This window comes from Python bivittatus, unplaced genomic scaffold (assembly GCF_059951505.1).
Source record: "Python bivittatus isolate LINGU-HERP-01145 unplaced genomic scaffold, Pbiv_v1 ctg000020_np1212, whole genome shotgun sequence".
In the NCBI taxonomy this organism is placed as follows: Eukaryota; Metazoa; Chordata; class Lepidosauria; order Squamata; family Pythonidae; genus Python; species Python bivittatus.
Window position 1 is genome coordinate 109,438,889 of NW_028277030.1, and position 24,552 is coordinate 109,463,440.

The 24,552-nt window shown below is 38.6% G+C and overlaps 2 protein-coding genes across 6 annotated transcripts in view; one reads left to right on the top strand and one right to left on the bottom strand.

Moving 5' to 3' along the window:
* The window catches only part of IARS2 (isoleucyl-tRNA synthetase 2, mitochondrial), a 35,619-nt gene extending 25,713 nt beyond the window's left edge, over positions 1–9,906 (bottom strand). For both annotated transcript variants that reach the window (XM_025170588.2, XM_007434329.3), the window contains exons 1-10: positions 9,650–9,906; positions 7,662–7,784; positions 6,225–6,381; positions 4,481–4,629; positions 4,348–4,397; positions 4,151–4,260; positions 3,969–4,059; positions 3,172–3,287; positions 1,677–1,846; positions 476–566 (exon numbers count right to left, since the gene is read on the bottom strand). In XM_025170588.2, coding sequence (XP_025026356.2) covers positions 476–566; positions 1,677–1,846; positions 3,172–3,287; positions 3,969–4,059; positions 4,151–4,260; positions 4,348–4,397; positions 4,481–4,629; positions 6,225–6,381; positions 7,662–7,784; positions 9,650–9,856 — 1,264 coding nt within the window. In that variant the 5' untranslated portion in view covers positions 9,857–9,906. The remainder of the gene's footprint in view (positions 1–475; positions 567–1,676; positions 1,847–3,171; positions 3,288–3,968; positions 4,060–4,150; positions 4,261–4,347; positions 4,398–4,480; positions 4,630–6,224; positions 6,382–7,661; positions 7,785–9,649) is intronic.
* Positions 9,907–9,977: 71 nt separating this feature from the next.
* On the top strand, positions 9,978–24,406 carry BPNT1 (3'(2'), 5'-bisphosphate nucleotidase 1). 4 transcript variants are annotated; one of them, XM_015889104.3, is made up of 10 exons: positions 9,978–10,310; positions 10,966–11,098; positions 15,374–15,498; positions 16,839–16,943; positions 18,266–18,373; positions 18,577–18,625; positions 20,820–20,911; positions 21,936–22,133; positions 22,731–22,836; positions 23,690–24,406. In XM_015889104.3, exons 3-10 carry the CDS (start codon positions 15,379–15,381, stop codon positions 23,836–23,838), a joined length of 927 nt encoding a protein of 308 aa, XP_015744590.1. In that variant the 5' UTR covers positions 9,978–10,310; positions 10,966–11,098; positions 15,374–15,378; the 3' UTR covers positions 23,839–24,406. The 4 variants fall into 4 exon arrangements, with proteins under 4 accessions (XP_015744590.1, XP_007434393.1, XP_088002640.1 ...); XM_007434331.4 differs by lacking the exon at positions 10,966–11,098; XM_015889105.3 differs by lacking the exons at positions 9,978–10,310; positions 10,966–11,098 and adding an exon at positions 14,119–14,990.
* Positions 24,407–24,552: the final 146 nt, after the last annotated feature.

The following is a 24,552-nucleotide window of genomic DNA, read 5'->3' on the forward strand; positions in this document are numbered from 1 at the left end:
TCAATTCAGAAATCTTTTGCAGGCAGTCAATTCAGACCTCTGACAAAAGTTTCTGTTCATCCTCTGGAAGTCTACTGTGTAGGAAAGAAGGAAAGAATTGCGTCAGAGAGAAAATGGTGATGGCAGCCCCATGTAGTTTTGATCCTAACTCTGCCCAATAGTGATAGATAGATAGATAGATAGATAGATAGATAGATAGATAGATAGATAGATAGATAGATAGATGGATGGATGGATGGATGGATGGATGGATGGATGGATGGATGGATGGATGGATGGATGGATGGATGGATGGATGGATTATAAATATTTCTAAGGCTTATGCATAACTGAGGGCAGCCATGTAATCCTCAATTGATTATTCTGGTAGGAATATGGCCCTTGAAAGAAAAAAAAGTTGCCCATCTCTGGTCTAGGAAAATAGGTCAATATTCTTTGCCATACCCTATTTTTTAATACAAAACATAATACAAACCAGTTTCATTTCCTTCTCCAAGAACAGTTTTCTTTTTAAGCTCTGAACCTGCAGCTTCTGTGAAAAGCCCTTCTTCATCTACCAGACAATCCTGGGCAAGAAAAGAAACATTGTTTAAACCTTTGTAAAAAAGTTCTTAAACTTGTCATCAAATTTCATTTCACAAAGATGTGATTAAACTAACTACCACTAGAATGCTGAGTATATCTATTTTCTCTGCAATAAGGCACAAAATTGTCATCTTCAGAAGTAACAGAGATATTTAATGATTGCAGAAGCACAGGTTTTGGCAAGGAGTTACTCATTCTAAGAGGAAACATAATTCTTAAACCAAAAGCAGAATGAAAATCATTGCCTTATTTCATTTAAAATTCATACTATTTATCTTAGAGAATAGCGTTGGATCAAATGGTCTGCATTTGACCATATCCATCTACCAATGGAATGGATGCAACCAGAAGCAGGGATTCTCCCTCCCTTACTGATAGTCCTGAAATCTGTTCTAGAGAGTTGGAGCAGATTTGGAAAGGCACAGGGTAAAGGAAGTCCCACTGCACAGGTACAAATCTGTTCAAAGAACCCAGGTTTAAACTTAATGGAACCCTGCAACAATTTGCAGTATGCACAAAGTACATTCGATGACTATCAGGATGATCCCCAACCTTCAGGCATCGCATTTCAAAGCATATGGGGCGAATACACAATGGAAAAGCCTTGTAGGATATGATTTAAAGTCTACTACATATACAGACAGTCCTCTACTTATCAACAGATTACATTTCAAGAGGCTGTTCGTAAGTCCATTTTGTTTGTAAGTCCAACCACAGCGCATCACATACGTACACCTGGAAGTTTATGGCACGCTGCATATCTACGTCCAAAGTTCATGGCACGCTGCATACATACTTCCAGGTGTACATATGCGGTGTGCCTTAAACTTCTGGGACCTTCCTTCCAGGACCTTCATTGTTGGAGGTTTGTTTGTATTGGTGAAAGTTTGTATTGGTGAAAGTTCGTAACTCAAAAGTTCGTAAGTAGAGGACTGTCTGTACCTTCTTTTTAACTTTTCTAGCAATAGTTCAGGTAGCTACAAAATGATTTTGAAAGATTTGCACTCTTCCCTTTCCACTTGCTATATTATAGTTTTGGTGTGAGCAGGAAAATCTTAGGTTAAAAACAAAGCAAAATAAGACCACAGTACCATGGGCAGTTGATGATGAGAAGCTACACTGTAATCTTCCATACCATGAGCTGGAGCTGTATGTACTAATCCTGTCCCCTTTGACATGGTCACATGGTTTGCAGGCAAAAGAGGAGACTGTTTTCCAGGAATTGTAGGATGGGAACAAATTGCACCTTCCAAATCTGTACCTGAAATCAGCAGAATTAAAACTGTTCATGAAACTGTCTGCCATTTTCTGTCTATCGGTGGGGGAAATAAAGTTTTAATAATAGCACAACTAATAAGACTCTCCCATTGAAATTGGGTAGTATATTTTTGAAGCATTATTTTTGATGCAAGTGGCTATATTCACTAATGGCAAGTATTATCTAAAATGGGCATGATTACAAATCAAATCAAATCAAATCAAATCAATCAATCATAATAATAATAATAATAAATTTCTTTCTTGCACTCATCTTCTTCTAATCCAGCTTTCCTTAATATATATGCAGCACAGAGACTGAATAAATATGGGGAGAGTATACAGCCTTGTCTCACTCCTTTGCCAGTCTGTTTTGCATATTCTGTCCATAACGTGGCTTTATGACATAACATTGTTGTATAGGAGACTAGTATATTTGCTTATAGCCTCCACAACAGATAGTGTGCCAATCTTGAGCCAAGATAAAAAAAATCCCCTATATGGAATACATAGGATGTTTTAGAGATAGCTAGGAATTGTCTGTGGAGAACCTGCAATTGTGCCATAATAGGAGTGGATGATTTTGGCCCTATCATTTTGCAAAGAATATATCCAAAGACAGTGCCCACTATAAGCACATTAAAAAAAAATCTAAAAGATGCTTGCTGAAAATGCCTGTTTCTACTGATACACAAACCAAATTTGCTTAATTAAGATTTTTTATTTATTCATGTAACAGTATTAAAACAACAGTATAAATTCTACTGCAGTTCTGTCCTGTTGTCTGTCTTCATCAAAGATCTCTCAAAATAAATTTCACTTTATCCCTGACTCTGTCTCTGTCACTCTCTCTCTCTCTCTCACACACACACACACTTTTAAAAGATTATTGTCTTGGACTGGAATATTAAAGAACCCACTCAAGCTACAAAAGTACAAGTTTCCAGCTATTTGAACTCTATGGAAGTCAAGGATGTTCCTACTGCCAATGTAACTAAAGCAATAAAGAACAGGATTGGAAATTGCAATAAAAACAGAGCTGCAACATGAACAAAATACGCATTGATGGTAGCATAAATACATGTAAGACTGATGTTGGCCATTAGGAATCTGAAACCATTTTCTTCCTGTTTTCTTAGCAAAAATTCCAATTTAGTATTGTTCTCAAAACCCTATGAAAAAAAATTCTAAAAGTGGCTATACAGAACTTGAATGCCACAAATCTGCCAGTTTAGAACTCCCCTTCCAGGGATAATTCACTTTCTATTTTCTCTTATATTATTATATCATGCATTCAAAATCAATGGTTTTATTGCAATGCATTTTTACCTTGAAATGTTGAAATCACATCAAACTGTGTATCCAAAACAGCTGCTATAGGATGAACTCGGTCTGCAACTACTATAAAGTGCTCCCCCGTACTTGTACACTTCACAATGGAATACCTACAAATGCATTTAGATCTTTCAGGTTTTCAGTGGTTAGACTGGCATTACATAATGTTGTATTAAAAACATGAAAGCATTGCAAAGATACCCAAAACCTAATACTGAAACCACTTCCATTTCATTACAATCATTGGTGCTGACACAAAAATGTTTGTCTTGGAAATGTTACATCAATGAGTTTTCAGAGCTCCTCATGACAACTGTGGCGTTCAAAAGCTAAATTTAATTATTTTCTTACATTACATTTAGCATCTTTGAAACCATTTTAAATGTGCAACAGATAGAATATATGATGCTCTTTGATATTCCATATGCTGTATCTTTCATCCTATATCCCTTCTTGACCGCAGAGGGAAAACTGCTGGAGGCTAGGCAAGGTTTATGCTAACATGCAGCATGAAATCTTTTATACAGCTGGGCATGTAAGAATGAATAAAGGGCTAGGTCGTTTTTTAAAATGCATAAAATAAAAAGAAAACTGGAAGATTCATATTACCTGTAAAAATAAAGGGAAAGGGCAAGAAATGGAAAAAAGCAGAGATATCTACCTGATCTTAAATATAATATTTCTTTAAAATAACCATGCATAAGATGCCCTAATCTCATGTGATATTCAGTAAGATAACACATAGATCTCAAGGATCGTATGCTCTAGTGATAGTGTAAATAAATACGTACTCCAAATTTGGCATATAACAGACAGCTTGATTGGCTGGAATAGTCCAGGGCTGTGTGGTCCAGACTATCAAACTCACTGCAGGTAATCCATCTAGAGATGAAATCATATTTAGCAGGAGTTATCTTAAATGTATTAGAAGTACATTTACACAAAATGAATTCAGAACATAAATAAAACATACCTACTGCAGAGGCCAGCTTGGGAGGAGGTTTCAGCAAGGGAAATCTGATATAAACAGCTTGACTAGTATGTTGCTGGTTGTATTCAAGTTCTGCTTCAGCCAAGGCTGTACTGCATGAAGAAGCAGCATGAATTATATTTTAATGCAAAGCTCTTCCATCCCCAAATGCAAGAGTAAAAAGTATGGTAATATCTTACTTCGTTGAAGGAGACCAAAATACTGGCTTATAGTCTTGATAAATATAACCCTGGAAAAGAAACAAAATTAAGAAGTCAAAACTATTTGGCTTTCTATATAATGTAAATATCACTTTACCATGTATTAACCTACCTTATCATACATTTGATGGAAAACACTCAACTGTTTTGCTTCATACTTCCGATCAAATGTGTAGTAGCAGTTCTCCCAATCTGCCATTATGCCCCAGCGCATAAATGCTGATTTCTGTTTCTCAATCACCTTTTCTGCAAATGCTTTAGCTGAAGAAGGAATAGTTATTATTAATATGAATTTGGCTAATCTTAGGTGAGGTTGAAAACAAGTATAAACTAAAGCATGATCACAAGCCACCTTTTCCACTCTCAAAATAAATAAATAAACAAAAATATTTCTATTTTTAATTTTATATATATTCAAAGGAAGGTAGGAAGGGTAGGTAGGTAGACAGATAGATAACTTTTGAGTCTGGTCGTCTCCTGGTGACTCCCTGGACAAGTCCCTACAGCCTTCTTGGCAAGGTTTTTGGGAAGTGGTTTGCCATTGTCTGCTTCCTAGGGCTGACACAGAGTGACTGACCCAAGGTCACCCAGCTGGCTCCATGCCTAAGGCAGGACTAGAATTCAGTGTCCTAGTTTCTAGCCTGACACCTTAACCAACCTGCTTCAACCTGCCGTCTCTGAGCCTGGGGTCTGAGGCAACATAGGAGTTCATGGCCACCATGGTAGCCATAGACCTGGTTCAACTTATTCATGGCCCGACTCACACGTAAGCACAGGTAAGAGCCTATATCAGGACTTATCTTGTTGCGATAAGGGTGGTGAAGCTTACTTACTTCTCTGCCCTTATTGCATCTGCAGATAGCCGTCCAGTGAACCTGTTTCAGGTGACCAGGTCCCTCCTGGGTAAGGAGGAGCCGGGGGAGCTCCTGCAGGGCCACTGTGAGGAATATTCTCAGCATCTGTCAGATAAAGTTGTTTGACTTCGCTTGGACTCTGGATGGGCAGATCTTTGGAAGTGAATGAGACATGTCTGAACCCTATTATCTGGGTGGAGTTTGAGATGGTTGGACAGGGTCCTTGTGGCTGTGAGCTTGGCCACTGTGTTTTGGACCCATGCCCCTCCTGGTTGGTTAAGGCCTCCCGGGAGATGATATGTGGCTGGATCCAAGGGGGAAGGGGTGATTGGGGAAGGTTGTTGAAAGGACAGTTGGCACTCTCAATAAACTCCCAATTTGTCAAAGTTTGCTTTGCCTTATGGATATTCATATACATATAAGAAATTAAGAATTTTTTAAAATTAGGTGGGCAGCCTGTGGCTTCTCAGTTGCTACTGAAAATCAACTTTCAGTACTCCATCCAGTATAGCGAATGGTAATGAATACTGGGAGCAGTAGTTCAGCAACATCTGAAGGTCACACATTGCCTATCAGTGTTTTAAATTACATATCTCATCTTAGAAGGCACCTCTCAATTTTTTTTTTAGATTTTTTTTATCCCACGTTTATTATTTTTAGAAATAACTCAAGGCAGCAGACATACATCATACTCATTCCTCCTTCTATTTTCCCCACAACAACAACCCTGTGAGGTGAGTTGGGCTGAGAGAGAGCTGGGCTGAGTTCTAGTCCAGCTGGCTTTCATGCCGAAGGCAAGACTAGAACTCAGTTTCCTGGTTTCTAGCCTGGTGCCTAAACCCTAGACCAAACTGGCTCTATTTAAATTTAAAATATTTAAATTTAAAATATTTAAAATTTAAAATATTTGAAAGTAAACAGATGTTGCTGTTCTCCCAAACAAGTCTGTCACAGACTAACCCTCACAAACCTCTCTAAAGATGTTTATCAAAGGAAACATACCTTTCTCTCTGATTTCCATTGGTGTAAGATGTTTTGTTTCCCCACACTCTGATAACGCTCTCAGTTCAATGGGTAACCCATGGCAATCCCATCCAGGGACATAGTGCACCTTATAGCCATTCATCATATGGAATCGATTTGTGATGTCTTTTAAAATCTAAAAAGGAGAGGAAAGAAAAATAGAGATATTCCTACTTCCATTTCACTTTACAATTTTCCTGGATCATACAACATTTATACTACAATTAGGTCCAGCAATTTATGCCATAACAGACTGTTGTGTATTTATTTCTGTTCTTAAATTTACCTTCTAACAGCGTGTATTAACAGTGTTAGGCAAAATTACAGACACTTGCCACCACAAATAACTTTGATAATTCTGAAATCCACGAAAGCAAACAAATATTATGTCTTTGAACAGGCTCCAAGTTTTAGCAAAGCTACAGATTCATGCCAAACTCTGGCTTCCTTCAAATTACATTTCAGTGTGGCAACAATTCAACATTAATACATGGCTGATGGCCAAATACTATCGCTTTCACCAGGACACTTGCATTTATGTTCTCTGTAGCACCTATAACTCAATTGTGTATACAGATATAATTCCTATGCAGCATCTATCAACTGCATTAGTCTTGAATTAGTCACAGTTACTATAATGATCTGAAAGAGGAGCCATCCACCTTTTCATATAGTGAGAACAAGGAACAATTCAAAATATCTACAATATATAAGAAGCTTGGAATCAAGAATTGGAAACCCCAGTCCTTCCAAACCAATGGATTCAAGTCCTGAAGAACACTAACTTTATTTCCTGTGATTTAAAGTTGGAATTAATCCACCAAAAGATAATTTTCTGTATTTACTGGACACTATCTAGAATGGTTTGCAATGGTGAGGGCCAGTATTTTGCATCTCTCAATACTCTCACAGTAGGCTTCCAGACCCAATTTAAGGCACTAGTATTTACCAATAAAGTCGTTCATGGCATAGGATCAGGGTATTTATGAAACTATCTGTCCCACACTGTTTATGCCCACCCCACCAGGTCTAACAGGGTGGGCATGCTCCAGGCCCCTTACATCAAACAAAGCCATCTTGTTGGACCCGGGGTCATGTTTTCTCTGTGGCCATTCCTGCCCTGTGGAACAGCACCCCTCCAGAGATCTGGATGGTGCTGACCCTTTTAGCCTTCTGTAAGGCATTGAAGACCTGGCTGTTCCCCCAGGTGTTTGGGCCAGGAAGTTAGGTGAGCTCTGTAGGTGACATGGCTTTTTGTTTTGGGGGTTATTGCTTTAAATGGGGCATCATGAGAATATACGGTTATGATGGTTTTAATTTTTGTATGCTACCCAGAGTCACTGCTGTGAGGTGCGTGGCTCTATAAATCACTTAATTAAATACATAAATCAAGCAATTTAGGAAAACAACACTCACTTTATTCAAAGCATGGCCAACATGTGGGTCTCCATTAGCATATGGTGGTCCATCATGAAGACAAAATTCTTGCTTTGTTTTCCTTCGTCTTTGCCAAGAATACAGTTCTGAAAAGCCACATTTCTAAAGAATAATACACTAGAATTAATATTATACTACATTTTACATACTAAATTATTTTTCTAAACATGACCATATATTTATTCCGTAAGTCTTCCCAAGTAACTCCCATCATCTTTAGTATGCTCTGTTGACGTATCTGGAAGTCTCTCAGTTAACCAAGAGAAGAGAATATGTGTAGCTCAGGGCTGAACTGCGGAGTCCTTGGAGTTCTCTGAGCTTGGCTGTTTTCTTGCAAACGTTTTGTTACCTGGCTAGGTAACATCTTCAATGCTGGAATGGGATGGGGTTTGCTCTCTGTTTATATACAGTGGCATGCCCTGCCAGTGTTGGTGGGGGCACTGAGTTAAAGAAAAGCGTTCTACAGTATTAAAAACAGAAGTCCTCCAAATGTGCCTGTGGCAATCAAGTTTCAAGTTTCAAGCTAACAGACATTAGATTGATATAAGTACAGTATTAATGAAAGAGCGAAAGTAAGTAAGCAAAACTCAATTTAAACCATTGTTCTTCTCCCCTAAAAGTTCTCCCTATGAGTTGAGGAAATCCCTGGAATAGTAAGGAAACTATTAATTAGCCATTCTAGTTAAACAAGACTTTTCCAGAATCACACCATAATATTAAACACCGACCAATATAGCCTATATCATGCAGAACTGATCTCTGTATAATGACAATGTGCACATAAAACACAAGCAATATTGATAATACACAAACTTGCATCAGTTTCATAGTACCCAAATCCCTGTGTAACTGTAATTCAGTCATTGTTTTAAAGAGAATCTTATCTCCTTTCAGCAAACTTCCTTTTTAGAGATACCTTATTTAGAGAGGTATAGGGGACGCGGTGGCGCAGCGGCTTAATGATGCTGAAAGTTGCCGGCCAGAAATGGTCGACGCTTCAGCGGTTCGAGTCCAGCCTTCACGTTAACAGGGTGAGCTCCTGTTTCCTCCCCAGCTCCTGTCAACCCAACAGTTCGAAAACTCACGTGAGTAGATAAATGGGTACCCTCACTCCGGTGGGAGGAAAAATGCTGGTGGCGCCTTGCAAAAAGGAATTGGGAACAGTTGCTGGTAAGTGTGAAAAACCAGGCACGCCCAAAAAGGGCACGAAGCAACGGAAACCCCACCTCCTGCGCTCGCCAGCTGGGCTCTGCTCTAGGAAGGAGGCTCTGGCAAACCACTTCCGAAACACTTGCCTTGAAAACTGCAAAGGACTTGTCCAAAGCAGTCACTGCAAAGTCGGTAACGACTGAGCGCAGATTAAAATAAAAAAAATTTAGAGAGGTAAAGAAAATTACCATTAAATGCATGTAAGTCTACAGTGCAGCTGTACAATTATAATGCTTTGGAGTGAGTGGAGGGGAAGGTGATCAAACTGTTACACACGTAGTTAAGTAAGAATGCAATCTTCTCGCTGGGCTGGGCTACCACATTTGGGCTGCAAAATGGCAGCAACAAGTTAAGAGTTCACAGTATATCTTTTGCTGCTGTCTAGTGATGGCCTGAATTTTTGCAGCCTAGATATGGCAGCCCTAAAATCGGGCTTCAACTTCTTGAAGTATGGTTGATAATGAATAAATTCCTGGCATAGGTTGAACTTATAGTTATTTATTATCAGATTTACAGCCTGCCTTTATTTTGCAGAGCTCAAGGCAGTGCACATGATGCCGCTGCTTCCTATTTTCCCCACCATCACAACCCTTTGAGGTGGGATGGGCTGAGAAAGTGTGTGAGTGGCCCAAAGTCACCCAGGCAGCTTTCATGCACACCTCGGTTAAACTCGTGCAATTAATTCCACGTCTTGCCACCAATGTCTTGGCAGCGGCTTTCTTTCAGCACCTCTCCCCCTATTCGTTATCTTCATCTACCTGCTGTATCTCCAATTCAGTTTCGGGTTGCAGCCGGCCAGGCAACTGGGTAGGGAAGTCGCTTCGCGGCAACAAAATCGTTTCACGGTATTTGGAGTCCGGCTTCGCTTTTTGGCCTGTGCTGGGTCCTGCGGACACCATCCCGCGGGCCCAACACCCGACATGCTTGGGAAACCTGAGCAACAGCGGGTCCCGCAGCGCCCACATCGCCCGCGCTCGGTCCACGGGCACTTCCGGAAGCGCCACGGCGAGCAACGAGGAGGAACATCCTTCCCGGTCCCTTTCCGGCTCCGACTGGATTCTCAGCGCCCTCTGGAGCTCGGTCCTCCTCTCTTCTTTATCTCCGGAGCCCCGCAAGGGTAGTTTCGGGCTTGGGTGCAGCGAACCCCAGCGCCAGTTCAGCTTCGCGTGTAGTGCGAAACCAGCCCAGAAAAGTGGGCTGAGTAAATGAGCGCTTACTGTGCATGACATAGGAACATAGCCCCTGGGTACATACATGTAAACGTTATTGGCCGCGTAAGAGAGCCGAAATAATGGCAATTAGGACCTGGTAGGCGTCCGTGGGTGGGGCAGGGAAAGACGGAGTAGGAAGGCGGCATTCAGCAATCCCGGCGCGAGCAATCGTGCGAGTGTTTTGTAAGAGCGGCTGCTCGAAAAGGAGGTATGCTAATTTTATTCTTCTCTTGTCCTTTCCTGCTTACTTGCTAGATAGCCATCGGGAGAGATCTTGCGATAGTGAGAGAGGTGGGTGGTGGAATACGCTTCTCTTTTAACCCCACCGTGGAAGTGTCCTCGAATTAAGAGAAGACGTCTAAAATCACGAAGGGAGGACAGGCAGGCTAGAGCTATTCCAGGGACATGCTCAAGATGTTATGTTCATTTGAGTGACTTGGTTTCGTCGTTACCATAATGGATTGTTGTTGTTGTTGTTTAGTCGTTAAGTCGTGTCCGACTCTTCGTGACCCCATGAACCATATTGCGCCAGGCCTTCCTGTCCTTCCCTGCCTCCCTGAGTTTGCTCAGTTTCATGCTCATTGCTTCAGTGATGCTATCTAACCATCTCATCCTCTGCCGTCCTCTTCTCCTTTTGCCTTCAATCTTTCCCAGCATCAGGGTCTTCTCCAAAGAGATCTCTCTTCGCAACCATAATGGATTAGAACTTCCAAACCACAGACAAATATGAGCAGAGTGCAGCCCCTATATATGCCTATTCAGAAAGTTTTCAGTTCAGTAGGTGTTGTTTTAAACATTTTATGTCTTTTAATTTAGTTCAATTTTTACAATTTTAAAAATTTCCTGTGTTAAACCACCTCCAGGAGACACTGCGCTGAAAGATGGGGTAAAACTATTTTTGTGCAAATCTTCACCAAGATTTTCACCGAGTAAAATAGGACTGTTGTACTTCAGAAGTGGTATTTTTTTGGTCCACTGTGATCACTGAGTGCACTGGTAAGATTCAACAGCATAATTGCTAAAAATCAAGAGGGCATTTCCCTTAATATGAGGTAGAATAAAATAAAATTCTGCTGTGCATCCTAGAATAAGCCTAACAATTTTCATAAGCATCAGCTAAAACTTGGAAGAGAGTAAAAATTATGTTCATGTGTGTAATGCATCCTAGTCCATTTCATGTCATTGCTCAGCTCAGTGTGGTTGCCTCAAAAATTTTAACTGTGGTTTTCAATTGCTCACCATGTAGTGATGATGAGAGAAAGTGTCAAAAGCAATGTAATCCAAATTTCCTTAAAAGTGGGGCAGGCCCTATGCCAGGGCTAACAAGAATGTGAGCTGCAAGTTCCACTCATCCTCATGTTAAATAAGATACTTTTTGTAAATGGGTAGCTTGTTAATTTCCGTTTAAAAGCTAAAGAGGCATGCAATTTACAGAAGAAGAAAGAGCACACTAGATATAGTTCAGATTATGTAAAGTAGTGGCATAAAACTTATAAGGAAGTGGTGTTGTAATATGATTCGGAAAAGAAATTCTGCTTTAAACCGGAAAAGCTAGTTCTAAAATGTTAAAGATAACCAATACTGCTGGGAATAAAAAACAAGTGAAATATTTCAGCCTTTTTTTCAAAGTAATAGCTTAACCAATTAAATGTAGTTTAAAGGTTACTAGCTCTCAGATTCCTTTCTCTGTTAACATGAGACTGAAGTTAGGATTTTTTAAAATGTTGCATAATTCACAGTGAGGAAAGAGGATTACTTATGTGATAATTGTCAGTATTTATTAACTTCTTTGCATGTCCACAACTATCAGAATTGGCAGTTTGCTATAGTAATGAAATCTGAGTTTTCTCAATGTTTGAGGGATGGGCAAGATCTTATATTAGTACTGAAATCTACAGAGCATTGTTTACCTACCCTTGGGCTTGGCATGCTCTCAACTAGAATAGGTGAAACTGCAAAGAAGATAAGCTCAAACTGGCCTGATTCTCACAGCATGCTATGCCATCAAGTGTTTTGCTTATTTTGATTTGTGTCATGGAATCCACTCTTTGTAAAACAAGCTTTATAGCTTAGTAAGTTGCATGCATTCAGCCAATTCAGTAATCCATAGCTAAGCAAATCTTGGCTTAGTGCAGTATATGAACCAGAACTGTTCCATCTCAATCTTCAAAGAAGCTCTAAAGGGAGTCAGTCTGGAAATACAGGGTTACTTCTGATCCTCCCCATCAACTTGAGGTAGTCGGGATGAAGGGGACATGGCCACCGTACACCCCCTTTATGCTTAGTTTTATAATGTGAGAAGGCGGCTAAAATAAATCTACATCTGCATATGTGTCTTCTTTGGAGTTGTACAGTTTCAAGCTATGCATGGTTATTAGATATCTCTCAAAGTGTACATAAGACTTGTTAAGGAAATAAGATATAGTCAGATGTACTCTATTCTCTGGAAACTTATGTCATTCTTTGAGGTTCCTGAAAATCCTGAGTTCACACAGCACATTAAACCATAATGTGATTTGTTTAGATTAGTGTGTTCTATGAATCTAGCCATTAATTCTGTTGCATGAACCCAGGAAATTGTGGGTTATTCAACAAAGTGTGGCTAAGCAAACCATGGCTCAGTGAAATACTACATATGAACCCAATCTGTATTGTTTTGCTGCAACAGATGGAAACAATGCAGGTAGTCCTCACTTACCAACCACTCATTCAGCGACTGTTTGAAGTTATGGTGCTGCAAAAATAACTTTACATCCAGTTTACAACCTTTGGAGCATCCCTCAGTCACATGATCACCATTATAGTCAGTATGTTTTGTCCTGTACCTGACCTGTGTTTTTTTTTTCTTTTTTCCTATCTTGCAGAGCAGAGATATTGGAGAGAAAGGGATTGCAAGATGTTTGAAACAGTAAGGTGTTTGCCCTTCTACACATTGAAAGCAATGCGATCGCACCAGTAGCCTGGGGCTGGGAGCTGTAGGCATGCTACACGAACAGCTTACAGTACTCTCTAGAAATCCCTTCTCCAGTCTCTCTGCTCTGAGAGGGAGGGGAGAAGGGTCTGGCAAAGGAGAGATTGCCTACAGAAATCACTTGCTTTTTTTTTCTCCACCCCCCTTGCAGAACAGAGAGATTGAAGAGGAACAGATTTCAAGAGAGTACTGTAACTGTTTATGTAGTGTGCCTGTGATTCCCAGCCCTGGGCTGCCAGCACAATTGCATTATTTTTGATGTGTAGAAGAGCTATCAGCTTGCTCTCTTAAAATCCCTCTCCAGATTTTAGGATTTTAGATCCCTCCACAGGGGCGGGGGGAGCAACCAGTTCCTGTAGGCAATCTCTCCTTTCCCTGATCCTTTCCCACTGCTGGCATCACCACATTGCTTTCAATGCATAGAAGAGCAAACAGCTTGCTTTCTTGAAATCCCTCTCCATTCTCTCTGCTCTGTGGGGGGGGCGGGGTCTAGCAAAGGAGAGATTGCCTACTGAAATCACTTGCTCTTTTTCTCCCTCCCCCTTGCAGAGCAGAGAGCTCTGTACTGTACTGTAAGCTGTTTGCATAACGTGCCTGCCGCTCCCAGCCCCAGGCTGCTGGCGTGATTGCATTGCTTTCGATCTGTACAAGACAGTAAGCAGGCACTTGAGCATTCCAAAGGGCAGGTGTGAAACTGACTGGTCTTGACTCTTCAGCTAGAAAGCAGTCGCAGTCACGTGATTTCCCACTTAGTGACTGCTTCGCTTAGCGGCAGAGTTGCCAGTCCCAATTAGGGTCATTAAGTGAGAACTACCTGTAAAACTGTTTGGCTCATACCATCATCCAGCCATCACTGGCAATATATCACTAATGTGGAGAGACTTTTTATAATCACAGCAATTGTCTAGTGGCACTATATATAACAAATACAGAGGTCCTCACTCATACTACAGATTTAAAATGAGTGTATGAGAGCTGTGAATTGCAGGAGTTTTTTCAAATAACTGGCTGTGCTGTGCTGAATCTCCTTTCTTCTAAGATGAGATTTTTAGCCAATTCTGTTTGCTGTTGTTCCTACAAGATGTTTTGGTTGAAGCAGTGCCAATAAAAACTAGTTTCAGGTTTGCTATCCAATATATCAGATTTGACTCCAAGTCATGGACAACGGCCTGAGACTGGGAAATAGACCAGTCTCACTGGAGATAAACAAAATCACACTTTCTTTAAAAAGAAAAGCTAAATTGTAAAAAATCCCATTTTATTTTAACATTTTTGATGCAAACATTTACTGTTGATATAGTTAAATTACACAGCTGATCAGGTCATGATTAGCAGCTTTGTTACAGAAAAGTCCAGCAGAAAACAGAAGGCTTCAAGCAGATCACCAGGTGGTACTGGTTTGCTACAAATGAACAATTTTAGTCAGTATCACAAAAGAGGTGCTGCAAAGAGATTCCAAGTTATTATTACATATTATTATTCCATAGCACTGGAAACAAGTAAAAGGATCCAACCTAAAGGATGGATGCAGGCTGAGGTTTAAAGACCAGTTCTACTGTATAATTTATATAGAGAATGTGACATAATTACTTTACACAGCACAAACATTAAAATCCTAACACAAATTCTTTGCTAGACTTTAAAACTTCAGAAATAGTGATATCTGAAGCATCTGTTTCTCTGCTCCACTTTTCCTGAAATTCCCAGCTTCTTTGAAACTCCAAACCAATGACTTTGAGGGAGCAATGTTAAACTCCACTTTTCCAGCCTTGCTCTAGCAACTTTGGCAGTTTTGCCCTTTGCTTTGAAAAATCAGATTTTTCTGTCTCCAGCAGAGGAAGGAACATCATCCTTTCTGTATGTGACAGAGGAAATCTCCACCTCATGAAGATGTGGATTGGTGTCATTCCCTATAAGGTAGACCAGATTAAGAAACCTTGGTAGCAGCTCTTCCTCCTGTCCTTCAAGGCCATTCCCTATGTCCTGTACATCTGGAAGTGTCTGAGCCAGCTGTTTGTGGTCTGGAAAGCAGACTATTACATTCATAACAAGGTTCTTTTAGAAAGGAGATATAATTAAAACAATAATTGTAACCATGAACTATATTTTGACTTCAGAACTGCATGAGTACTTCTGTTGTGTCTTCTACTGCTGAAAAACTGTCAATTTCTAATGAAAAAGATTCTCCAGTCTTTTCCAGTATAAGTTTTGGGCCAGGCCCATAAGTTATTTCTTTCATAAGAAAATTGTGCTACTTACAAGATTGCCTTGGTTTTGTTTTGTTCTTTTTTCCTATCTAGTAATCATGGCTTCTAATCCAAGTGTATTGATGCGCCTTGTAGCCTCAGCATATTCTGTTGCTAATAAAGCAGGGACAATTGTCAGAAAAGTTATGTCTGGAGGAGAACTGGACATAGTGGAGAAGGTAAATGATCAGTAGAATCCTATGCATATCTAGTTGGAACTTATCTGTCCAAATAAAGAATTGATCAATGCTGGTATTGAACCAGGACAAATCCTTTGCATCTGTACTCAAAGTAAGGTTTGTTGTATTCAATAGGGCTTGCTCAGTAATAAGTGTGTTTAGCATTGAAGCCTCATTTATTTTAGACTAATGCACAAATCATTTGGTGAGGCAGTTCACCTGCAAGCAAATCACCCTTCTGGATTCACTCTTTGAAACAGTGACAGCTGCTCAAAGTTTCAATGCAACTTATTCTGTGCATGCCCAGACAACATCTGTTGGAATAGCCATTGAAGTGGCTCATCAAATATTTTATAGTCATATCATCAATATTAGTCATTTGGAGAAATGTGTCATTTGCCTGAAAAGTTACATAGCTCTTGAAATAATGCATAACATGATCTTTTCTGCCTGTTTGCCCACTTTCTTGCTTTGAATAGTCTTGAAGACATAGACTATTCTAGGGAAAAAGACGAAATTTTCCTGCTTTCCAAGGATGTTAAAATAGCAGGATTCAAATATTTAACAACCTAGTTCAGAGCCAGGAAATGTATGGTTCTCCAATTATTGAAGTAGAATTCCAGCAGCCCTAGCCAGCCTGGCTACTGTTGAGAGATGCTGGAAATTGTAATACAGAAATATCTAGAGGACCACCATTTTCTCACACAGACCTCGGAAAGCAAGAATAATTGGTCCATATTTATTATATTTTATTCCACCTTTTTGCTCAAGGCAGTGCATATTGTTCCCTGCACCATTACTTTTATCCTCACAATACCTGGGAAGATACTGGCTGACTTAATGTTACCCAGTAAGGGTCAAAATGAGAATTTGACTTTTGGTCTCTCCAGTCATATTCCAACGTTCTAATGATTATATCACACTTGCTAATATCCATGACTCAACTTGGATCATCTTTAAAGACCTGATGGCCATACAGTATGTACAAATACCTTCAATAAATATGATTTTATATAAAACCATGTAATTGTTCAATTTTTTAAAATGGTATTTGCAAATAAGTTCAGTATATGTTAGTGAACTAGGCAAATGTAGTATTGCTCAAGGCAAATATTTTTCTGAAGTGGAATACTTTAAAACATTTACCTGGCACATGATAGTAAAATGACACATACACTTGGAAACATCCACAACCGTGAAGACTTTCAAGGATGTTTGTCAAATACATGTTGCAAAGTGCCCTTCCAGTAATATTTGTATCTTCTTAATTACAACACAATTCCATTTAGCCATGTTGTTGCTTTGATTGTAAATTGATCAAGTTTCTTTTTTTTAAATAGTGTGGAGCTAATGACCTGCAGACTAAAGCTGATCGATTGGTGCAGATGAGCATTTGTTCGTCTTTGCTCCAGAGGTTTCCTAAGGTGACAATCATAGGTGAAGAGGTGAGGACTCTATCATTATGCTCTTTTGTACTTGTTTGATTTGATGCACTACCTTTTCACAACTCTTTTTTTTAGGAAAAAAACCCCGTGAGATATATACCTTTGATCATCTGCATTCCAGTCTCTCCACTGTTTTTCTCCCATATGATCATGACTCTGCTGCTTTATGCATGGGTATTTAACTTGCATTCAAATAGTGTAATAAGAACTTTTAACTAATACTCTGATTTAGGGTAACAAGACTAAAATAGATACCATAACTCAGCAGCACCTATATATAATATTTTTGTTGACTTAGAAATAAGAACTATTAGCTATCTTGGAATTCATTTGTTTATTTAAACATTTATAGAGCTGCCCATCTCACAGCAGTGACTCTGGGTGGCATGCAAAAATTAAACCACCATACAGGTAGTCCTTAGTTAATGATGGCAATTCAGACTGGAATTTCTGTTGCTAATGATGTGGTTGTAAAGCACAACATCACATGATTGTGTCGCTTAGCAACAGCAGTCCTGGCATTTCCCGGTTGTCACTGTTAAGTGAATCCCATGATGTTGTTAAGTGAGGACAACATGTGGTTGCCATTTGTGATCTCCTCCAGCTTCCCAATTGACTTTGCTTGCAGGAAGCCGGCAAAGAAGGTTGCATGTGATGACCATGGGATGCTATGATGTACTTGTGAGCCAGGTGCCAAGTGCCCAAATCACAACTACATGACCGCAGGGGACTGGTTGCAAATACCACTTGTTCAGTGCCGTTGCAAGTTCAAATGGTCTCTGAATGAGTGGTGGTTAAGCAAGAATCACCTGTAAGCCCATTTCTTAATAGAGTCCTTGCTCTCTATGGCTCATGAATTTAAACATTTATTTAAATGTTTAAACTCAGCTTTTTATTTAGAGGCATCTGAACTTACAAGACTCATCTCTCTTAGTTTCACTCCATACAAGGCACTACTGAAATTTGTCTCTCTGCCCCCATTTTATTTATTTATTTGCATTATGAACACTTGTATGTGTGTATTTAATAAACACTTTTGCATTTTCAACTGTAGCAGTAAAGCTATTTTTGCAATGTACACCTTGGGTTAACACCTTTTTGCAATTGAATCTACCAAAGTTACAGGCTACAAAAAATACTATCTAGCCAATTTGTTGCATAGACCTTTGCTAATAATTTCTGGCATATTGCAGTGCTAAAAAAAAGTCCAGCTTTCAAATGCTTCTCTTTCACTGAAATTATTCTAACTTGCCTCTAGTGGACTAATAAATGAGTAAGCATTTTTTACTTTAACTGCACATGCTTTTTTTAAAACAAAACAGGATCTTCCCTCTGAAGAAGTAGATGAAGACTTACTTGAGAAAAGCCAATGTGAGGAGATACTGAAGCAAGCCTGTCCACCACAGTATACTGCCATCAAAGAGGAAGAGGTATTTAAAAGGTTTTTTTTTTTATAACAACTGATTTATTTTCCACACTGTAACAACTGTGGGGTGGAGTCAATTGTGATTTGAGAAATGTTTGACTATTCGTGGCTCCATTGCAGCTGGGCAGTCTTTGTGGCCCAGCAATGATTTACTCTCCACACTTTCGCCTTCTGAAACTTTCTGCTTTTCTTGTGTTTCCTTCAAAGCTTGTTGTATGGGTCGATCCTCTGGATGGAACAAAAGAATATACTGAAGGTTTGTTCTTTGTTTTTTTGGTGGGGGTATTTAATAAATGTTTCCATTTATGGGCTTAATGACAAAGCCATCCACAATTGTCTGGCTTCTAGATTAATGTCTATCATTTATGTGTGATCAAAGGATAAGTAGAAGTCACAGTTACCTTTTAGAAGTTTGGTAGTACAATAGAAACTGTGCAGTGAGAAAAAGTAATCGAGTGACTCATTCTTCATTATTGACTGAGACCCAGCTTTTTCTTAGTGCATTTACCACTATAAATGTATGCGGATGCATTTTTGTGCTGGAAGATATCGCCTAAAACAATAACCATTCTGCTTTACCTGTTTTAATTATTACATTTTTTTGTAAGGAATCAAGGTCATCTATGTGGTTCTCTCATCTCTCTAATATGGGGTACATTAAGTTGAGAGTTGTGCACCATATAACAACAAGCCCAGAACCTTTGTTTTTTACAGCTTTATTGCTGCAGGGACATAATTATTGCTTTGATGACTAGCATCTTTTAAGATTGCATTAGAAACTTTTCGAGCTGTAATAGAAAGCTCATTAAATTAGTTCCAGGAGTAGAGGGTTGGAAGTGGATGTCTAGGTACTTAAAATCCTTAACCTGATCAATTAGTCTTTTGTTGGTTTCTCATTTAATGATGGACTTAAAGCACTTTTTAAAGAAAACTAGAACCTTGGTTTTTGAGTGATTGATTTCAAGAAATTCCCTAGAACAGTAGGATGCTAAAGCAGGTAAGTATCTATGAAGGCTCACTTGGTTTATGGATAGAGTGGCCAAATCATCTGCATACAAGAGAATTGAAATAGGGTAGCGGGCAAGTGTTGGAGGGTGAAATTGTGGTTTAGAAAGATGAACCACAATTTGGTTGTGATTTAGAAAGCTAAACCATAAGGGGGCAGCATACAACCCTGTTTGAACTCCTCTGAGGATAGGGATGGGGAAATCAGAGTTGATTCCTCCCCTGCATCGCCTCCAGCCACTGGGACAAGACCTTGACAGCCTCATTTGACTGGCCTGAGATTGAGAGATGTAAGTGGGTATTATCCGCAACCAGTTCAATGTAGATGTTAAACAAGAGGGGAGAGAACGTTGAATTACAGTTTCCCCATCTCAGCATATGGGAGGGCAATTTAATGATTATATGTGTATGATTATATGTGTACAATAGCATCTGCTGTATGTGCAAAGTTAACTACAGTACAACCTCATTTTAACAGATTAATTGGGGGCAGGTGGTATCTGTTATTCTGGCCTAACCATTGAATTGAAAAGTAAGGCAACATGGGGATTATGCAATGATATAAATTACAATGGAAATCTGATCCACTGCATGCAAAATCATTGCAACCAAGTTTAGTAAATCAGGATTTCACTATAATTTAGCTATGACACATGCAATAATATCCTCTATAAAAATAAAAGAAATTTAATTTTCCCGTAAGAGAGTTAATTTTCTTGGAATTTTCTTGTTTTACTTTAGTGATTATTGGGGCATTTTCTTAGTAAATGCTACCAAGGATCATAAACTCAGCTGAGAATAACTTGTTTTTTTCCCTCCTCATTTGTAATTCTTATTTTCATTGCCTGTATGGGGTTGGTTTTTGTTTTTTTTTACCTATATGGGGATCCGGCAAATTGAAAAAGCATCCCAAAGATATTTGAAACTTTCTTCTCAATCTATTGTTACACTGGGATTATATGACATTGTATCATGGATAATGTTCTACTACAGAATTGATGTCTTTGGCTGTTTTGCTGAGTTAGAAATCAAGAAATATGTATTCTATGCATTTGATCCTAGAGAGTAGTGAATTGGAAGATACCTTGTTAAAGCAAGGCAGGTATGGGTTCTGCTTTATTGTTTAATGATATGGAAGAAAAATGGCTTTGAGTAATAAATGGCAGTAATAAAATGCAGTAAGTTTCTGGGGCACTATAATGTGCTAAGCTTTAATGTGGGCTTGTTTTGGCTTTGTGTGTTGGGTGAAAACACAGCATTTAGCATATTGTATAAACCCAACCAATTGTGGCTTATTCAACAGACATAGTTGAGGAACTTAGCATCATGTGTGAACTATCACTGAAATTATTTGTACCACATGAGTCAAGTGTAGAAAGTTACAGCAACCTTGATTTTCCTTTCCTTCCTTCCTTCCCCCAATGACAAATGTTTATCTCTTTCAGGACTTCTTGACCATGTAACAGTTCTTATTGGTATTGCTTACCAAGGAAAAGCTATTGCAGGTGTCATTAATCAACCATATTACAACTATGAGGTAGGAAATGTTTTGATTTGCAAAGCATATTTCTTCACCTAGTTTAGACATTTAACATTCTTCTATTTAACTGCATATAACTTCTAATCAGCTAGAACAATGGGGTTAAGTGGCTTGTTACTTAGAAGGAGGAATGGGCTTATTCTTTTTTTTTTTTCCCCTAAAGTGCCCTAGCTAAAAGTATGTTCACAACAAGTGCTGCAGACTCATGGCAGATTTGGAAGTAGCACAAATCCATATTTCAGACTGCATGTACTACATTTTTGGCATTCAGTGCAATAATCCTTCCAAATTCTCAGTGGCTTTAGCAAAGGAACTAGGAAAGTGGCTTGTATAGCTGCAAAAATTCATGACTCATTTTACTATACAAAATTGTAACATGTGCTGAATTTTGCTGAAGTAAAGTCTGAATTCAGAAAACTTCCTGACTATTTTGCAGAAATGAGCTAATATTAATGAAGTACTCCCTATCCTGATTACTCTAGATTTTAAACATCTGTGGATATGCTTCCTCTTTTTACTAATTTAGTTTCTCCACATTTGAGAATGTATCTTAGGTACATTGTCTATAGTGCTGGCTTTGTCCTTTATGACAAAGGGAAAATAATGCAGAAGAAGCACATTGCATACTGGAAATTAAAGCAGTAAAGCTGAAAATACATTGAATGATAAAAGGTATAGAGGAAGCTCTTCAGTTAGATAATTAAGGCAGACTAAAGTTGCAAACCTCTACTTATTTGCATAATGGTAAGTCTTTCAGCAGCATAATTGTATTATTGCATTCATCTGAAAGGAAGAAATGTGTATCTTTGCAGATAATGTACATTTAAATGGTTCATATTAGATTTATGAGAATACAGTAATGTAATGGAGCAGATTTATTTTTTTTGTCTAATCTGCATGCAGGAAGGAACGTCCTAAATTTTGGTCATCCTTTTGCATAAATATCTCCAGCTATCATATATGTTTATTTCATTTGTTTATTGTTCAAACTGAGACTAGAAAGTTTAGACCTTTCTTACAGGCAGGTGCAGATGCAGTTCTAGGCAGGACAATATGGGGAATCCTTGGTTTGGGTGCCTTCGGGTTTCAACTGCAAGAAGTACCAGCTGGGAAGCACATCATCACCACCACAAGGTCACACAGCAGCAAGATGGTAAATGACTGCATTAGTGCAATGAACCCTGATAGCGTGGTGCGAGTTGGAGGTGCTGGTAATAAGGTATGGACCTCCCTAAATTTTAATGTCATGAAAATAAGGTTAATTTTTTAAAAGATCGAGACAAGACTTTCATTTTTATAATCAGTGCCACCAGATGATGTATATCTTCCAATGTGATTTAAATCACATTGCATGGATGGGACATATGAATTGTGGAAATAATTTTGTTAATTGTTTTAGCCTCTTTGGGATTTTATTTAATTATTTATATATCATATTTATGTGGCAACCATCAGTGTAGTAGAGATTCTTAAAAGAGTGGCTTAGAAATGGATTGATACTTTCTTTAGAGAGAATGTCCTCACTTCTCATCAAGAATGTTCTGTTTTTTCCTGTAAGCCATAACTAAACTAACTAAAATGTTAATCATGTAAACTTTACCATTTGAATACAAATTCAAAGGTAACATTCATCTGAAAAATGTGTATGATTCTATCTACAAAGAAACTGCTTGTTATGTATATATAAGAGCAATGGAAAAAAGCCATTGAGAGTAATCAACAGCTAAAACATTGATCTGTATGCAACCTCATTTCTTATCTTTAAAAACATTGTATATGTGCATATGAATGACTGAGGTTTTATTATTTGTATTAGATCATTCAACTTGTAGAAGGCAAAGCTTCTGCTTATGTATTTGCCAGTCCTGGGTGCAAGAAGTGGGATACATGTGCACCAGAGGCTATTTTGCATGCAGTTGGAGGTGAGTTAATAAATACATTGGAGGATATATATGTGTGTGTGTGTGTACACACACATACATATACATACACACACACTGCTTAGATTTAAATTAAGGTTTCTTTTATTCATATCTATTGACATTGGTATCAATAAATAGAAAGCAGTTTCTAAATTCTTCAGACGTACATGAATAAGCAAGGAGTCAAAGCTTGTTGACTGGGCTATTACAGCATACTTGGGTTCTGCAAGCTTTGAAAATTGTTTGGAAAGAAGTGCTTCAGAACTCCCAAGAACACAGAACCCTGCTCTTATCTTTTAAAGTAGACTGTTACTTTCTCCAGGCTTCCAGGAAGGTCTGAAAAAAGTTGTAACTGCTTTAAGAATCATATTAATTATGAGTTGATTTCTTAATACATCAATGTATTCATTAATTGTGTGTTTTAAAGAAAGTGGAGAACTGCTGCAGTACTTGTGAGATGTCCTGAGCACTGCTTCAAAATAATTTTCAGAGTGAGCATAACCTTACAGTGCACTCATATAACTATTAATTCTCCAGCTAATCCAGTATTGCTTTTCTTTATGAGGTATGGGAGTATATGTGTGTATGTATGAAAGCTCTGTGTCTCAACCTTCTTTTTTATGGTCAGAGTTATACTGATTTTGATGCCAGTTTTGTGTGCTAAAGCAAATTAATTGTATTGTGTACTTGCCCATTGTACACAAACATAAGGGGAAAATTCAAATTTAGACAATTACAATTTGGAAAAGGAAAGTTCAGTTTTGGGAACTATTCTTTAATTTTGTAGAAATACAGATAGTGTGTCTAAATCCATTAAAATCTAGTGTCTTGTTTTCCTTTTCTTTCTTCACAGGCAAGCTTACTGATATTCATGGAAACTTCTTCCATTATAATAAAGAGGTCAAGCACATGAATTCAGGAGGAGTCCTTGCCGCCTTAAAAAATCATGACTATTATGCCAGTCGAGTTCCTGAGACAGTCAAACAAGCCCTTGTGCCCTAAAATGCAAAGGATAGTGCATTCCATTTGGCTGGGAAGAACTTCTTAGTTGAAACAAGTTGTGATTTTTGATAGAGTAACACATTGATCCAGTACCATGATCTTTAGTTAGAAATTTGTTGCTTGGTTAACTTAGTGTACATTCCTGGTAAACCTGAGATTTTGGTTTTCAGTTGGAATAATAGTGAACTCAATAAAGTTGTCTACTCTGTTAATGTTTCGCATCATATATGCATGCCTACTGAATTATATCTTTATTCAGTCTGTCTTAATTTGAAGGGGAAGATAAATTAACTGAACCACAGTTACTTCAAATAAATGACTTTTGTATGCAAGCCTCATTCACTCATGCTTCACATGAAGGGATCATTTTACTAGGAGAATAATAGGTCTAGCTAGCTAGCTTTTGTTTACACATACATGGGTGTGGGAGGGTGTCATTTCTGTCCCTAATGCCCCCCCATTTTCACACGATGAATTCACATGGAGGGATCCGGAAATATACCTATTTCAGCCTTCATATGCTGAAAATACAGTCTTGAGCTAATAAAATTATAATTTTTGGTGGTTATATTTGCCAGGTTTTTATTTGTGGGTGTTTGCTTGTTCTGATCTTGGTTAAGGCTCTCCTTTTCCTGGTTTATTCCTGCAATGTCTGAATTGGGCAGCTCTGAACCTGAAACACTAGCAGTCTGAATCAGTGGTCCTTCCTCTGCA